The sequence below is a fragment of the Euleptes europaea genome, chromosome 18, assembly GCF_029931775.1.
Source record: "Euleptes europaea isolate rEulEur1 chromosome 18, rEulEur1.hap1, whole genome shotgun sequence".
Taxonomy (NCBI): Eukaryota; Metazoa; Chordata; class Lepidosauria; order Squamata; family Sphaerodactylidae; genus Euleptes; species Euleptes europaea.
This window is the reverse complement of record NC_079329.1, coordinates 6800424-6818916: the sequence shown is the minus strand read 5'-3', so window position 1 is coordinate 6818916 and position 18493 is coordinate 6800424. Positions and strand designations below refer to the sequence as shown.

The 18493-nt window shown below is 42.0% G+C and overlaps 1 protein-coding gene across 1 annotated transcript; it reads left to right on the top strand.

Annotated features, from left to right (window-relative positions):
- Positions 1 to 922: 922 nt before the first annotated feature.
- Positions 923 to 17141, top strand: LOC130490274 (vomeronasal type-2 receptor 26-like). Its single transcript, XM_056864099.1, has 5 exons — positions 923 to 1267; positions 4784 to 5512; positions 15053 to 15280; positions 15597 to 15723; positions 16240 to 17141. Exons 1-5 carry the CDS (start codon positions 923 to 925, stop codon positions 17139 to 17141), a joined length of 2331 nt encoding a protein of 776 aa, XP_056720077.1.
- Positions 17142 to 18493: the final 1352 nt, after the last annotated feature.

The following is an 18493-nucleotide window of genomic DNA, read 5'->3' as shown; positions in this document are numbered from 1 at the left end:
AGCCTTTCTAGATCACAAGAAAAGTGGTAGTGATTATATTTTTTAAAAAAAATCACTAAATATACATCCCTCATGGAGTATTTTGGGGAAGGTTAGTTCGACAAAGGGGTTGCCAAGAGTTGAAAATAAAGTAATTAAGAGAGAATTAATATTTGAAAAACATACAAACTTTTGAGAGAATGCTAGTCCAATGAAGATGCAACAATATTTATATTACACAAGAGGCTTGTGAAGTTTATTAGCACTGAATAAGCCAAGAGGTTAAAATCTCTTCTAGTTTGGAAAAGAGGCATATGAAGGAAGATGTTAAAGAGATCAGAAATAGTTTGGACAAAGCAGAATGTCTTCCTAATAGTAAAACTAAATGAAATTGGTTGGTAGTGCATGGAGAACAGAGGGAGGACACCACGGTACAGCCCAATCTTGAAAGATCTCGAAAGCTAAACAGGGTCAGTAATTGGAAGAGAGACCACCAAAAGAGATTTGGCAGAGGAAGGCAATAGCAAACCACCTCTGCTTCTCACTTGCCTTGAAAAACCCTTGCTGTGTTCACCATAAATCAACTGTGACTTGACAGCACTTATACACATATATAGGACAAATATAATAAAGTAATTCTTCACAGAACATACGGGATCTGCTGACGCACACTATGCAGAAGGATTACATGTCTTTAAGGGAGTTAAACAAATTCATGGATCTATCAGGGGCTAGTTTTTTGCTAAGTAACAGGAATTAAGTAAACAGTATACACTTGAGCTCCAGTCCTAGGTGGGCAGTGGGAATGTCTTGGCTCATTGTCCTGCTAGTGAGTTTCCAAGTAACATTGTGGTGTGAGAAAGGAAAAGTATTGCAGATGGGCCATTTCACTGATTTAGCTGGGGTCTTATTGTATTCTTAAATCCATCTGTGACCAATACAGATGTCGTACATTGAAGCGTTCTCTTCTCAAACAATGACGGATTTTCATTGCAGACTGGTAACAAAGTTCTACCAGCACATCCTTGCCTTGGTGTTTGCCATCCATGAGATCAACAAGAACCCCAGCATCTTGCCCAATGTCACTCTTGGGTTCCACATCTATGACTCCACCATGGATCCGAAATGGACTTACAGGACCACCCTGGACCTCCTCTTCACATCACTTGAACTTGTCCCAAACTACAAATGCGGCACCCAGAAAGAAGTGATGGGTGTCATTGGGGGATATAGTTCCGATACCTCATTAGACATGGCCATTCTCTTGAGTCGTTACAAGATCCCACAGGTATGATCAGAGAATGGTGATTTTTTGGGACATTCACAAATCTCACATGTAGGTTAATCCCCCTTCCTGATCTCATGTCAAGGGCTGCAAAAAGTAAGTATAAGCAAAAAATAGGGGGAGAGGGGAAGTATGTTCAATTGCTTTGGGGTGTGATATGGGTCTTGAAATGATCGTTGTCAGGAAGGATTCCAAAGGATGTGTTGAATACTCGATTTAAATATGTTGAAGTGATTGGGGTTGTTACAGTTTTTTATTCTGTTCAATGCACGGGCGCTGATTTGATCTGTGGACCAAGTCCATCCATCTACAGGATGATCCATCTACTGGATGATCCATACTAAGTAGTATGAACGCTGCTCCTATTATGGTATCTATTCAAAGTGGAAGAAAAGAAGGATTACAAGGAAAAGGAAATCTGATGGATGATAGTTGTCATGAAGGATTCCCAAGGAAGTGTGTTGAATATTCCATTTGCATATGTTTCGGCTTCTCAGATTATGAACAACGTTCTTAGAAGAATTTTTTTTCTTTTTAGTCTGAATCCTCTTTTGAACACCAAGGCAAGTGGTGTCTGGATAGAAACTTAATTATAAATTTTATCTCAGGGATTTTATTGGGATGATTTGGCTTATGGTCTTAAGGTCGATAGAGCTGTTTCATTAAAGTGAAGCTTCCTGACTCCAGTTTCCACATCTAGGTGGGGTCTGAATGGTGTGAGGGAAAGTCATGATCAAAAGTGCGGAAAATAACAAAGGGAGATTTCCCCGTTTTGATCATATGCTCCAATTTTTAAAATATGTATGTTAAACTTGCTCTTCTTGAACCCTATCTGTTTAATGCCAGAATCTTGACCATAAAAAAGAGCACTGCTGTATTTGACATGGAATATAGCACTGCATTAAATGGCATATTGAAAACAAGGTTCTGTTTCACCCATTGAAATTAGTCAAAAGTAATTGCGGCCCCAGCCCTACGGGGGGGGTGGAACGTGGGGGGAAAGGGGGTCACGGCCACCCCAGGGGCTACCCATACCCTGGTGACAGAAAGGCGTGATCTTACCAAGAATGACTAGTACGCGATAGCTGGAGTAAACAGGCCACAACTTTATTGATTACAGCGTTAGGCATTGGAAAGCATGAGGGGTGGGATCCAGGGATCAGCTGACCTGACTGTCAGCTGATCACACCCTGCACCCAACCCGCCTGCTGGGTGCAGCCTGAGATGGCAGTATGCTGGGACCCACATGGGCGGCAGCCAACTGTGTGGTACACTGCCACTTGGGAGGAGGCCAAACCGCAGCCCCCGAGACAGGCTTAACCATTCCTGGCCTCCCCCCAAAACCCCTTATTAGGGTCCCCAGAATGGGAAGCGGGGCACGCAGGCCATCTTTCCCTCAAACTGGATCCGGCCCCATGCCCAAACCGCCAACCTTTAGTTGTGACAATAACCCAACCAAACCCTATAACCAAGGGGAGGGTGGGCGGGACAAGCTGCGTGGAGGGGACAGAATGGCCGCGGCCACGGGCTGGGCCGCATTTATCCTCCCACCCGGCATGGCGGTCGGCGGGACCCCATTGGCCTGGGAGGGTCCCGTGACCACCAACGGGGCCCGCCAAACACATGAGGGGGCGGAGGCGGCCGTGGGGATGGACGGGAGCTTGGCAGCCGCCACTGTCCCCCCCGGCTGCCACACGTCGGACCCGAGCCCGCCCCCCCACCTTCGTAGGCTGGTCGGGCCCCCCCCCCGGGGCCACCGCCTGGAACCGCACTGCCGCCCAGATCGGCTGCTGCCGCCAGTGAGGGGAACCAGCCCCCTGTTGCCTCAGTTCCCCCCCTCGCAGGCCAGCAAATCCGGATCCCCTGAGCGGGGGGGGGGGAACGTGGGGGAAAGGGGGTCACGGCCACCCCAGGGGCTACCCATACACTGGTGACAGAAAGGCGTGATCTTACCAAGAATGACTAGTACGCGATAGCTGAAGTAAACAGGCCACAATCAACAGGGATATCTCCTTGATTGGGAAGACGAATTCATTTGACAAATCAGTAACAATTCATACAGCTCGACACAACGAACAATGAATTTGAATCCAAGCGAAGAAATGTTTATCACCATTTATTAGGATTCTTCCATCTCTCCACTCTATGCATAAATGAGCACGCAGTTATTCTCCTGACCACATTTATATCTGTGCTTTTATGTCTGTACACACAGCATGAATGCAGAAGCCATCTAATGTTCAACAAAGGACTACATGAAATTTCTGGCTGAAAATGGTAATTAGGAAAAAAAGAGATGCCCTGCCAAAGTCTATTCTATACTCTCTTGGCTCTCAATCTAAACCCTTTTCTATGGAACTAGACTGAACTATTGCAATGTGTGGTACTTGAAGAATGTTTGGAAGCTGTAAAGAGCTGTGGCTAGATAGATGGTTGGAGCCAGCAACCAGGACATGTGAGCCTAACACTATAGCAATTACACGTGGTAACAATCCACTCCTCAGCCCAACTCAAGGGGTGCGTTTTGTTTTTAAAAGCCCTACGTGACTTGGGATCAGGGTATCTTCTCTAAAATGATCCTGGCCAAAAATTAAGATTGCAGGGAGAGGCCCTCCTGACTCCTACCAATCAAGGAAGTACGTCTACTACAAGCTGTTTTTTTGAAAAATGGAAACTTTAATATCATTATATAAAGGTTTAACGATAGAAGAGTGCGAGTGTTAGAAGCTTACAGTTGCTTTCACAATTTTTTTTTTCTTGAGAAAAACGACCTGTGCAGGCCAGGTAGTAAGAAATGGATATTTATATTTGTTCATACTTTAGTTTCACATGCAAAGGTTTAATAGTGTGCAGTAGAACAACTGATGTTAGAAGGCTAGAATTGACAAAATCTTGATATTTCTATAAACTATTTTTCCATGTTGGGTAAACTGTCTTGACTTATGTAGGCCATGCAGCCATGTAACATCTATACATACAAGTATTTTTTTCTTTATCTGAATTGTTCTATTTTTTGAATGTCCCCCCTTCCTGTATTTTCCCTACCCCTTTGCTCCATTTTAAAAATAAAACATTTTTAAAAAGGAAGTACATCTAGTGCGCATATAAGAGAAGGTCTTTTCAGAGGCAGCCCCGCGATTATGGAAGAACCTCCCTGGGAGATTCACCTGGCCACCTCGCTTTCAGTCTTTTCAATGCAGCTGAACACAGTTTTATTTAGGACATGTTTGATTAATTTAGTCCTTTATTTATTGAGATTTAAAATGGTATTCTTTTATATATTTTTAAAACACTTGTTTTGTTCACATTATCAAGTTTACTAGCAGCAATAGAAACAATGCAGACCAAAAGAACATATCTGGAAAGCAGAGCTTTATTTTATGCAATTTAAGGTGTGGTTACAGCATAATAGGTTCAAGATCTGGGGTAACATTTAAAGACCTTTCGAAACAAGAAGGTGATGAATAGAGTTGAGTGTTCCTATTCTCCTTCTGTAACATGATTTTTTTCTGCTTTTAGTTTTCGTGCCGCTCGCTTCAATCAGAAGTGGATAACCCAACCACTTTCCCTTTCTTTTACCACATGTTCCCTAAGGAAGCCCTTCAGTATGAGGGAATTCTCCGGTTACTTCTCCATTTCGGCTGGAAATGGGTTGGGCTCATCACTCTGGATGATGAAGGTGGAGACCATTTCTTGCAGGCATTGGAGCCGATGCTCTCCAGCAATGGAATCTGTGCGGCCTTCATAGAAAAGGCTACAACAAAGGTCCAGTGGGATGACATAGATTTTATGACCAAATACTATGGCAATAATAAAGCAGATTTCCTGGACAGCAAAGCCAATGCAATTGTTTTACATGGAGAGAGTGGAACATTTATGTGGCTGGCAGCAGTTATATCTTTACCCACACACATAAATACCCCAGCTGGTTCTGATTATGGGATTAGAACCTCTGCAGGGAAAGTGTGGATTACCACAGCCCAGATTGATTTTGCATTCACTACTCACGAAAACACATTTGATATACAAATGTTCCATGGTGCTCTTTCCTTCTCGATTAACTCAAAGGACATCTTAGGATTCCATACATTTCTCCAACAAATAAAACCTTCCTGGGCAAAGGGGGATGGTTTTATCAAGCAATTCTGGGAACAAGTCTTTGATTGTGCATTGCCAGATTCCAGTAGTGAAGCAGAGTCAAGTGAAACATGCACTGGAGAGGAGAGACTGGAGTCTGTCCCTGCACCAGTATTTGAAATGAGCATGACTGACCATAGCTACAGTATCTATAATGCTGTCTATGCCGTTGCACATGCTCTGCACATCGCGGACTCATCTAGAAGCAAACACAGAGCCATGGAGGATGGGGGCAGCCTGGCTCCTCTGAATGTGCCTGCTTGGAAGGTAATTACTCTTCACTGACAAAAACACTCCCCTGCCATGCTTAAGGTTCAATATGTTGGTATGAGTGAGGAAATGGGACTTTTGAGCCTTTTTTTCTGGCCATCTGGGAGTGAGGAAGACACTTCGTTGTCATGGTCTCCTACCCAGTGAGGCTTCTCCCTCTCTCTACTCCTGAATTTCCCCTGTCTCTGGATTTTGATGCAACCATCTATACACTACATTAATACAGTAGGTATTCTCTTCCCATGGACTTGATTATAGACTTGGATGGCCAACCTCCAGGTACTAGCTGAAGATCTCCTGCTATTACAACTGATCTCCAGCCAATAGAGATCAGTTCACCTGGAGAAAATGGCCACTTTGGCAATTGGACTCTATGGCATTGAAGTCCCTCCCTTCCCCAAACCCCGCCCTCCTATGGCTCTGCCTCGATAACCTCCCGCCAGTGGTGAGGAGGGACCTGGCTGCCCTATTACTGACTCCTTGCCCTTCCAGGCTTTGCTCTTGTGTTCTCCTGGGAAGTAGGGTAGCTGCAATAGCTCTCTTCCCTTCTTTTTGTACAATGGAGTAGGAAAGAACTTTAATGTGAATTGCAGAGACCAGAATGACTGTATTTGAAATGAATTTATTAAACAATTTATTAATTTAATTTATTAAACAATTGAAATTGCAGACAGTATTTCTAGAAAAAAAATGCTGAGCGAAGTCTACAGAAAAGCTGCTAAAATAACAACTCCCTAAGTGTTAAACAACCTGAATGATTAGAATAGGATAACGATTTGAGAGCAAAATTAAATCTATTGGCTTTAACCTCGACTCCTTGCTTATGCTCACTGAGGCAGAAGCTTTTCAAAGGATAAAATGCAGACTCTTAGATATAGGACTTCATGACCTAAACAGCGCTGCTAATAAAACATGCTCCCCGTCAAATTTAGGGGTACCTTTTGATGCTGATCAGCCCTCCCCATACTTATCACACCTGTGTGATCCTTCTCAGCATAGAGCCATTTCTCTGGCCAGATTTAATGTTTTGCCATCTGCACTACTAGAAGGTGGATTTCAGAAAATTCTTCTGTCTGACAGGCTTTGCCCTTGTGGCAACAATTATATTGAAAGGGTCGCTCATGTTTTATTTTATTGTAGTTTCTACACAGAATCTCACAACGAACTTTTAAGCCCCCTGTTGGTTAATAGACAGAAACTCAGATTCTTTTAACGTTTCCTATTTATTGAACATAGGGCTGTCAAAAAAAAAAAAATTCGGTACAGTTTGGATTCGGCCGAATTTGGCCCTTGTGGGTTCGGTACGTGCCGAAGTCCGAACTCCCCCGCTTCGGATCCGTTCAATTCGGCGGGAATTCAAAGTTCGGGAAAAAAATTCGGCCGAATAAAGCCATTAAAAACACAACCGCGCCTTTCCGCAGCTGGGGGGGGGCATTTTTGGGCTTAGAGGTCCCAAACTTTCAGCAGAGCTTCAAAGGACATATATTGAAAGACTCCCCAAGTTTTGTAAAGATTGGGTCAGGGGGGGCTGAGATATGGGCCCTGAAAGGGGTCCCCCCCACCCTTAATGTGGATCTCTCCGCAGAGCTTGCCGCCCACGCACAAAGCTCCCGGCCCGACAAACAGCTGATGAGAGCAAGGGCGGGGCAGGTGCTAAGAACTTTGCAAAGCAACACAACTGCAGAGCAACCCCTTTGCAAATATGCAAAGGGCGGGGCAGGTGTGAAGAATTTTGCAAAACAATACAACTGCAAAGCAACACAAGCACGCAATGCAAAACCTTTGCAACAGTGCATAGCAACACCTGACACCTGGGAGTTTGCATACCATGGAAAGGGACAGAGGCAGCTAGCTATGCATAATGAGCAGGAGGGGGTGGAATGTCTCCTTTTGCATTGGACTTGGGACCAGGCAGATGCAATCTTTAAGTCACCATTTGAAAACCAGTTTTGAGCAAGCATCAATAACCTAACTGATCTTATGAATGAGGAAAAACCTGAAGAATAAAAATGAAGCCCCCCCTCAAACCAGGGAGAGAGAGACTGGAGGGGGAACACACACCCCAGGCAGAACCGGCAAAAGCCCCCTTTGGCTTCCCCCCCCACCCACAGAAACTGCTCCCTCCCCACACACACACACAGACTCTGCTTTCCCCCCCACACACACACAGAAAAGAAAAATTATAGATTAAAGCCCCCAAAGGGGTCTTACTGTGGCTGTCTTCTGTTCCAGCAGGAGGGGCTGGGAGGCTGGGTAATCCAATATGATTCCATTTTTATCCAATATAAGATCCATATGTATGCATCTCTCGAGGGTGATCCATTCATCCCAATAGGGGAAAGGGGAAAGCCCATATCTCGGGGGGCCCTGACCCAATGTTTACAAAACTTGGGTGGTCTCTTAAAAAGCCTTGACTGAAGCTCCGCCGAAAGTCTGGGATCGGCACACCCAAAAATGCGCCCCCTGCAGCCATGGAAAGAGAAAAGGGGGGGAGCCAATATTTCAGCCCCCACTGAACCCATCTTTACAAAACTTGGGTGGTCTCTTAAGAGGGATTCTCTGAAGCTATGACAAAAGTTTGGGGGCTGAACCCCCAAAAAAACGCCCCCTGCAGCCACGAAAATGGAAAAGGGGGAGAGGGAAAAGGGGTGGAGCCCATATCTCGGGGGCCCCTGACCCAATGTTTACAAAACTTGGGGGGTATCTTAAGAAGCCTAGTCTGATGCTCCGCTGAAAGTTTGGGGTCGGCACACCCAAAAATGCGCCCTCTGCAGCCATGGAAAGAAAAAAGGGGGGGAGCCCATATCTCGGGACCCCCTGACCCAATGTTTACAAAACTTGGGTGGTCTCTTAAAAAACCCTGTCTGAATATCCCCTGAAAGTTTGGGGTCGGTACCCCAAAAAATGCGCCCCCTGCAGCCACGGAAAGGAGCGAATGTGCATAAGCACCCCCTCACACACACATGAGGATTTCCCTCTCTCTCTCTCTTTCCCCGGCCGGCCGCACATCAGCTGATTCCTCCAGCACTCAATCCTGACTGATTGGCCAGAAGAAGACCCAGCTTGGCCACCGATTGGCCGGGGGAGGAGAATGCTGCTTACTGACGGTTATGCTGCTTACTGACGGCCGAATTGGCCGAATTTATTCGCCGAACTCCCGAACTCGCTGAATTCGGCCCCCCCGGTTGCCCGCCAGTTTTGAGTTCGGATCCGTCCGAACTAAAAACCGCCGAATCAAGGGAAATTCGGCTGATTTTCAGTTCGGGCCGAACCGAATTGACAGCCCTAATTGAACAATCATTCGCCCCATATGTTGGAGACGGTGGCACAGTTTTTAAAGTTTGTTTTAAAAGCCCCACAAACTGTTAATTAGATGGCAGTATCAACAAATAGTGCTATTTGATGTAACTGTCTTTTAACTATGCCATAAAGGGCACTTTTTAATATCTCCATTCCATTTGTACCCTTTGCGTATTATGTTTTTATCCCAATAAAGGAATGATGATGACTAGTATCCATTTTTACTAGTAGACATGAATACTCCTCTCTTCCATGAACATGCCCACTCCCCTCTTAAAGACTTCCAAGTTGAGTTCCAGTATTTAAATATGTGTTGTGTAAAGAAATATTTCCCTCATGGTAGAAATAGTCCCTCCTGAGAAAGGGAGCAAATAGTGGTAAGAGAAATTCATGACTAATCCCTGTTTAAAAGAGCTTCTTGCTTATTTGCAGATAGGGTGGCCAGTCCAAGGCCAGTAAATGTCAGGACTTTGCAAAGGGGTGGAGTCAAGTTTCAGTGATGGTACAAGATCACTTCTCTGAGAAAACCCGGAAATGACATCAACCCCCACCCCAGCATGATACTGTCAGAATTTCCCCAAATTTCTAAGGTAAAAGCCATGGAAATTATGAGACAATCCTAGAGAGTCATGGAGTATTTTCCTCCCACTAACCAGAGCACAAATCTAGAGATGGTGTTGAAAAATGAGAAATTACATATCACCACCTGGTAAGTTTTAACCCTCTGTCCAGGAATTTTATCAACTCCCTTTCTAACCAGCCCCTGCAGACTTTTCTTCTTTTCCTGCTTCCTCAGACTTCCTGTGGCTCTATTGGCAAGGTTATGCCTGTTATTCTTCTTTTGGGTGTGTGTAAAGTGCCGTGAAATCACAGCCGACTTATGGTGACCCCTTTTGGGGTTTTCATGGCAAGAGACTAACAGAGGTGGTTTGCCAGTGCCTTCCTCTGCACAGCAACCCTGGTATTCCTTGGTGGTCCCCCATCCAAATACTAACCAGGGCTGACACTGCTTAGCTTCTGAGATCTGGCAAGATCAGCCTAGCCTGGGCTATCCAGGTCAGGGTTGTTCTTCTGTTAGCCAGGATCATTTGGGTATCTATGGCGCTGAATGCTGCTGGCCAACAAAATGCATTTTTTCACCTCTAAATATCTCAAGAGTGAAAAACCAACTACAAAAAACATTTTATTTGAATTCAGGGTTGTAAGGCATTTCTTCACATTGTAAAAAAGCATGATCAGCCTACCATTTACCATGACGTCTCTGAAGAAATGCGGACTTTTACCCCTTGCTTCATCTACCATCTGATTACCTCTCCGACTCTGAACACATATACAGCTGCCTTATACGGAATCAGGCCACTGGAAGAAGCTCTCCAGAGTTCTTTCACATCACCTACTTCCTCACCTTTCAAATGGAAATGCTAGGGATTGTCACTGGTACCTTATGAACAAATGCTCAACGCTGAGCCATGGAGGTAGCAAAACCAAAATAGATCTTGTATAATACGTTTTTTTATTATTTTCTCATTTTATACATCATATAAATCATTTTCCATTAATACTTAACAATATAAAATTGAATCCATAAAGATTTCTAATCTAAAAAAATAACAAAGCATATTTGATTTCCCCTTCACTCTCTTCTGTCCATAATTAAATTGTATATACTTTTGCTAACAGTATAATCCCCCCTCTCAATTACTATATACGTATCATGTTCTATCTAATTAATATATCTATAATCATCCAGATGTTTTCAATATACCAAATAAATGTGAGGGATTAAATCAAAGAGTATTCTTTAAGTTGACCCATTGAAAAATGTTTTTCACAATAAATTCTTCACACCTCCCACTCCCCCCAAAATTGTACATTATCGATCTGATTAATATAAGCAGTAAATTTCGCCAGCTCCATCAATTCCGTCATCTTGTGTATCCAGTCTTTTTTTCCCGGTATCTCATCAGTCTTCCATTTTGCTGCATATATCAATCGTGCAGCTGTGGTGGCATATATCAAGAAAGTTCTGTGAGTCAAAATAGTATCCGGTATCATACTCAATAGCATCATTTCAGGTGTTTTAGGTATATTTTGTAGTAAAATTAACCTTATTTCCTCATATATCATTTCCCAAAATATCTTAGCTTTTCCACGTCCACCAAATGTGATGAAAAGAACCAATTTCTTTCTTACATTTCCAACAATTTGTGACATTGAGGGAAATGTCTTTGACAGTTTCTTCGGTGTTAGATACCATTTATACATCATTTTATATACATTTTCTCTTAACACTTGCGAAGATATTAACTTCAAGTCTTTTGTCCACAATTTTTCCCATTTCTGCAACATTATATCATGTCCCAGCATTTGTGCCCAACTGATCATAGTAGGTTTTATTCGATCCTGTTCACAGTAAAGTTCTAGTAAAAGTTTATACATTTTAGATATTAAGTGGTCACCAGTATCCAACAAAAGTTTCTGAAAGGTTGATTTAGTACTAAAAATCCTGTTTTTAAATCCTGCAAATAAACAGAGTTAATTTGATGATACTGTAACCAATTCAGTAACTCTTTAACTTCATATTCTTTAAGTGAACATTTTGTACCATCCCATTTCAGAAGATCTTGATAAGTTAGAAATTGGGCAGGTCTAAGTGGACGCAGAGTTAACATTTCTTGTGATGAAATCCATAGTGGAGTCTTTGATTCTAACAGATGTTTATATCTAGTCCATATTCTGTAAAGAGAGGATTTGACCATATGTTGCTGAACTGATGCGTGGATTTTAATTTTGTTATACCACAAATCGCCATGCCATCCACTTCTATTATCATAGCCCTCTAGGTCCAATAGTCTAGTATTTTTTAAATCCATCCAATCTTAGCCATACTAAAGCAGCCCCATCAGCATATAATTTAAAGTTTGGAAGTGCAAGTCCACCTCTTTCTTTAAGGTCTATCAGGTATTTGTATGCGATCCTCGGTTTTTTGCCTTGCCAGATAAAGTTCAATAAGTCTTTTCTCCAAGTATCAAAGTATTTTGCTTGAGATGTAATAGGCAAATTTTGAAACAAATAGCAATCTTGGAAGTACATTCATTTGTATCGTTGAAATACGACCCAGCAACGATAAATTCTTGTTTGTCCATATCATCATATCTTTCTTTATTTCTTCCCACAAATTAATATAATTATTCACAACCAAGCTCGCGTTTTTTGTAGAGATCCAAATTCCCAGGTATTTCACTTTTTTTCCCTTCTGCCAGCTCGTCATTGCAGTAAAATTTTGTTGTTCTAAGATACTAACATTTTTAAAAATCGTCTGTGTTTTTCCTGATTGATTTTAAATCCTGAGACTTTACCATAAAGTTCCAATATCTCTTTCAACTTTATCATCGATTGATTGGGATAATCTAAAATCAATAACAAGTCATCTGCAAATGCTCTCATTTTGAATTCCTGTTTATTTATTTTCAAACCAGCTATATCTTTTGATTTTCGAGTCTTGCAACATAGGGACTCCAGCACCAAAATAAAAAGCAGAGGTGAAAGGGGACATCCCTGTCTGGTCCCTTTTTGTATAATACATTCTCCTGACATTGATTCATTCACCAATATTTTTGCTTGTTGCTTAGTATATATAGCATCGATACCTCTTCTAAATCTTTCTCCAAAATTCATTATTTCCAGAGTTTTTTTCATATAGTCCCAAGAAACCATATCAAATGCCTTTTCTGCATCCAGGAAAACAAAAGCTGCCTTATGTTGAATATGATGTTCATAGTACTCCAAGGCATCTAAGAGTACTCTAATATTATCCTTAATTTGTCTTCCTGGTACAAAGCCTGCTTGGTCTTCATGTATCAAATCCACAATATTTTTTTTTATTCTAGATGACAAAACTGAGGCATAAATTTTGTAATCCACATTGAGTAGTGAGATTGGTCTATAATTAGTTACTTTTTCAGGATCTCTTCCAGATTTGTGTATCAATGAAATAAATACATATGTCCATGTATCTGGTACTATTCCTGTTTCCATTATCAAATTGCAAAGTGTCAAGAAAGGTTTCAGTAAGGAGAGTTTGAAGGTACGGTAAAACAAAGCAATTATATCATCCGGTCCTGGGGTTTTATCTGTTTTCTGCTTTTTGAAAGCTTCTTCTAGTTCCTCCAAAGAAATCGGTTCATCAAGAAATTTCTGTTGAACAGTTGATAATTTTTTAATATTTGTGGAACATAAAAATTTCTCCATCTTTTTTATTGGTATTTCATCTTTTTGATACAGTTTAGAACAAAAAGATACAAATTCTTTCTGAATATCTGTTGTAGTATAAACAGGTCCTTTTACTGTTTGTAGTTTAGCTATAATCCTTTTTTGAAATGAGTCCTGAAGTTGAGTTGCCAGAAATTTTCCCAGTTTGTTTGCTTGTTCAAAATATCTTTGTTTTGCATATTTTAGATTTTTGTTCATTTCTTCAGAAACCGCCATATTGAACTGGTGCTTAAGAACCTTAATCTTTTCCAGTATATTTTCCCGTAAATCTTTTTGTACTTCCAAAATCAGATCTTGTTCTAATTTTTGTAAATCCCATAGTATGGTATTTATCAACTGCAACTGTTGTTTTCTCCATGCCACATTCTTTTGAATCATAAAACCCCTAAGCACTGCTTTAAAGGCATCCCATACAACATTTATGGTGGTTTCCCCATTCATATTGATTTCAAAATAATCTTTAATCGAAGTAGATAATTCCTCCAGTAGTTTCTGGTCTTTCGGTGTCTGGTTTGGCCCTGGCAACAGTCTCCAGGGAGAGCTCTCCCAGGAGAATCCAAGAATCGCTTTAAATTGGAGTGCAATAGCACACCAACCCGGCTCTAAATAGTGAGCTGGGATGCAGGAATTCCTCTGCTGCCTGAAGATAGCAGTGTGACTCCCATACTCTCCGAGGGAGCTTTTTTAATTCCCCGGAGGTGTGGACACTGTCCTGCTTGGCTTTTTGAGGGGAGAAAACATCGCCTTGGGCATATTCTTGGATACCAGCCTGGACCTCCAGCACCTATAAATATCCTATGAACTATTTAAGGAAAATACCTCACTCTCAGAAGTCTAAGTGAGTACAAGAAATACTTTTGATCTTACCGGGCAAACAAAGTCAATCGGGTGGCTGTTAACTCCAGGGACCTCTGCATACTCCCCCCTCGTTTCAACAAGCTTTCTTCTGTTAAAATAAGCCATCAGATAAAGTGGCAGGAACTCTATCAAATTGATCTATGGGTAGACACAACGACCTGAACTTTTCTGATTGACGTGAGAGGGACCAATCCAGTTGTGGCGTTTGAGGGGAAAGGAGGAATAAGAAGGCCGCATTATGATAATTAGGACCAAAATATTAGGTCAAAGAACATTGGTGGTAGGAATTTATGCACCTAATGAAGGGAAGGATAAATTTTATGAACAATTACATGAAATCCTGTTACAACATGCTCAAGAACAGATTCTTTTAATGGGTGATTTTAATGGAATTACCTTCCCCCTTCTGGATAAAAAAACCGAATTAAAATTGGGCAAGAAGGGACTCTTCCAAAAACCTTCTTCAGTATGATGACTGATGTGGATTTACAAGATATTTGGCAAACAATAAACACGACAGCTAAAGAATTTACTTTTTATTCAGCAAGACATGATTCACATTCTAGGATTGACATGATTTGGGCAAGTAAATCAATTTTTACACAATTGGGGAAAATACATATTATACCAAGGACTTTTTCTGATAATAACCCCATCTCATTTGAATGGAATAACCGACAAGCTTTTAGAAGGAAGTTAAATGAAAACCAAAATAGATCTTGTTGGAAGCCTCCTCAACAGCATTCTGCAGAAACACCCTGAATCATACTTCATTCCTTTGTCTTTTAATTGGCAATGGAAGCTTATTCTCATGAACAAGCTAAATACTTGCATTCATAAAAATCTTCGGTCCTATCTAAAAATCTGTTGAAACAGCAATGTATCAGTGAGTATATTCTAACATGTCCAGTTGACTCCAGGCTCCTTAATGTTCTTTCTGTTTCTACTAAGCTCCACACACTTCTTCAGAGAATCGCTTTCAACAACAGTGCCGGAGATGAAGTGACCTTTAACGAACATGGAGAACTGAACAGTGGATTTCATATTACCAACTTGGTCACTTTTCCAAACAGGTCCTATGTCAGAGTCAGGATCGGGAGGCTGGATCCTCAAGTTCCACTTAGTCAAAGAGTTATCATCAACAAGGACAGAATTAAGTGGAACAGACATCTTGCGCAGGTGAGAAAACTTCTCCACTCTCTCTCAAAACTATACAAAACTCTGTCTCACTTAATGAAATAGGTTGGCAGAAGCTTGAAGGAGATAAAACAGAGTCCATGACATTTTAATCCATGAATTTTGCAAAGTAAGCACTCAATTATAGTATCACTGCAACATTTTAAACTTTGTTGGTCCCATCATGCTTTGGATGATACACACTCTTTGAGATCTGAGATATTACTCTTCCATTACTTTCACAACTATTAGTGAAATTCAGAAGCAAATACCTCCCAATATCTTGTCGTTTCTACATTCTTGTTTTCTTCAATGACAGCTGCCTCCTTTATCTGTGTGTAATGATGACTGCAAGCCTGGTTACAGCAAGAAAAAGAAGGAAGGGGAACAATTCTGCTGTTACTATTGTGATCCGTGTCCAAAGGGGAAAATGTCAGACAAAGAGGGTAGGAAATGCTCTGATTCATATTGCTCCTTTTGAAAATCCCCATATGTTTTGTAGACTAGTCACCTAAACGTAGGGAACTTAACATCTGGACTTTGGGGAAACATGAAAAAGCTTCTTGGGATCGAGCATACCTGTCCATTGCTCCATTTATTTCCAGAGATTGCCTTAATACTTTTGAGAAATAGTGGGAATTCAGTTCTAAAGAAAACAACTCCTGGGCAGCAGGAAGGTATAATTCTGTTTTAAGGAAAGAGACAACCAAGTAAGAAATTGAGAAGTATCACCATGAACTCCAAAAATCCCATAAAGTTCCCACCATAGAATTCACAATGTCATTTCAGCATCTGTCAAAAAGCTCAAAGGCTTGCATTGCTCCTTAGGGGTTTTTTATGTTAGGACAAGTTTACAAAACTGAATTAATCAAAAGTTGCCCATGCAAGGTTACTTATGATCTTAGAAAATTTCCAGTCTTCATATCATGAAAGTGTCTAAATAGGTTCTCTTCTCCTTTCAGACATGGATTCTTGCATGACTTGCTCTGAAGGTCATTATCCAAACCTGGGACAAGATCAATGCATTCCCAAGATTACAAATTTCCTGTCCTTTTCTGAACCCTTGAGCATGATTTTAGCCTTTTTGGCTCTCTTCTTCTCTCTGATCACAGCCCTGGTTCTCTCCATCTTTGTCAAGTACAAGGACACCCCCATTGTTAAAGCCAATAACCGGAGCCTCACCTACTGTCTACTCATCTCTCTCCTTCTCTGCTTCCTCTGCTCCTTGCTCTTCCTCGGAAGGCCTAACAAGGTGACTTGCCTCCTCCGACAAACGACTTTTGGCATCATCTTCTCAGTTGCCGTTTCTTCTGTCTTGGCAAAAACTGTCATGGTCATTCTGGCATTTATGGCCTCTAAGCCAGGAAACATTTTTAGAAAGTGGGTGGGGAACCAATTGGCATGGTATATTGTTATCTTTTGCTTCTTTGTTCAAGTTGTCATTTGTGCTGTTTGGCTGGTATCTTCTCCTCCCTTCCCAGATGTGGACATGCATTCACTCAGTAGAGAAATCATCGTGCAATGCAATGAAGGGTCATCCCCCATGTTTTACTGTGTCTTGGGCTACAAGGGGTTCCTGGCCTCAGTCAGTTTCATGGTGGCTTTCCTCGCCAGGAAGTTGCCCGACAGTTTCAACGAAGCCAAGTTCATCACCTTCAGCATGTTTGTCTTCTGCAGTGTTTGGCTGTCCTTTGTCCCCACCTACCTCAGCACTCAAGGAAAAGACATGGTGGCCGTGGAGATCTTCTCCATCTTCGCTTCCAGTGCTGGCTTGCTAGGCTGCATCTTTTTCCCCAAATGCTATGTCATTATCCTGAGGCCTGAGTTGAACAGAAGAGAGCAGCTGATCAGGAAAAAGCATTAAACCAGGGGTGTCAATCATAAGGCCCGAGGGCTGGATCCAGCCCCTTGAGAGCTCTTATCCAGCCCGTGAACCAGCTGAGGCAGCCACCACCACCACCCCACTCTCAATTTTGGCTGGCGAGGCAGGTCCTGGCCTGACCTAGTGACATTATTTCATGTCCGGCCCTCATAACAACTGAGGTCGACATCCCTGCATTAACCCCTTCAATCAGCCATCCACGTGTTCTGCAGCTATATCTTTATCTGAATATCAAATGTGGCAATTTTGTTTTCTGACTTCAGTGAAATCCATTACCTTCTCCCTGACCTTCTTGTGTGATATGCATCTAAGTCACATTTGCAGGGTCTCTCTGGGCCTAAGTTCCCAGGGGGGAAGATAGGAATAATTTTACATTTGAGTGCTTTGTTCTTGGAAGCCTCAAAAATAAAATGCTGGCTCAGGATTTTCGTTGAGAGAGAATGAAAGAGAGTACTTAGAGTCCTAACCAGCCTTATTTCTGGCATCCCTCTTCTTGCATAGCTTCGCTGAAGACAAAGGTTGCCAGGTACCCCTTTGCATAGGGTTGCTAACCTCCAGGTGGTGGCTGGAGATCTGCCACTATTACAACTGATCTCCAGGTGACAGAGATCAGTTCCCCTGGAGAAAATGGCCACTTTGGCAATTAAACTCGATGGCATTGAAGTCCCTCCACCCCCAAAATCTCCTCTTATTTTCCAACCCAGACCTGGCAACTGTACCCTTGCAATCCTTGGGGAGTGGTGGAACCTACTTGCAGGAAACTGGGGCCCAGGCCTCTATCATTGGACATGCCATTTTTACCATACAGTTCTGCTCAAATACCAGATCATCCACGTGGTTGCCAGTGACATGATGATTAGAGTTGCCAACCTCCAGGTACTAACAACAAAATAACTTATGCTGAATTAACAATGTTCCAAACCAAACAAAAGCACACAGGCTCAACTTGACTTAAACAATTTATTAGCTTATTCTAAAGGCATCAATACTAACAATTACAATACTAACCATAACCCCTCCTATAACCATCCACTCATACCATAATCTAATCCCCACTGTACTAGTGCAGTACAGAAAAATACATCGAAAACACACTGAATAATAAATAATAAAGTCTCTCAAATGAAAGTAATAGAATTAGTAGGGGAAAGTTTTTTCACCACTGATTAACGACAAAAGTGGCGCTGGAGACGGATAAGTTCACTGCTGGTGTAGTAAATCAAGTCGAAGCTTGTCTCCCAATGAGAGAAGATGGTAAATCAAACTGCAACTGGCGGAGCCCAACCCGTACGCCACCTCTAGATCAGTGTGCGTTTCGCCAGCTTCGTCAGCTG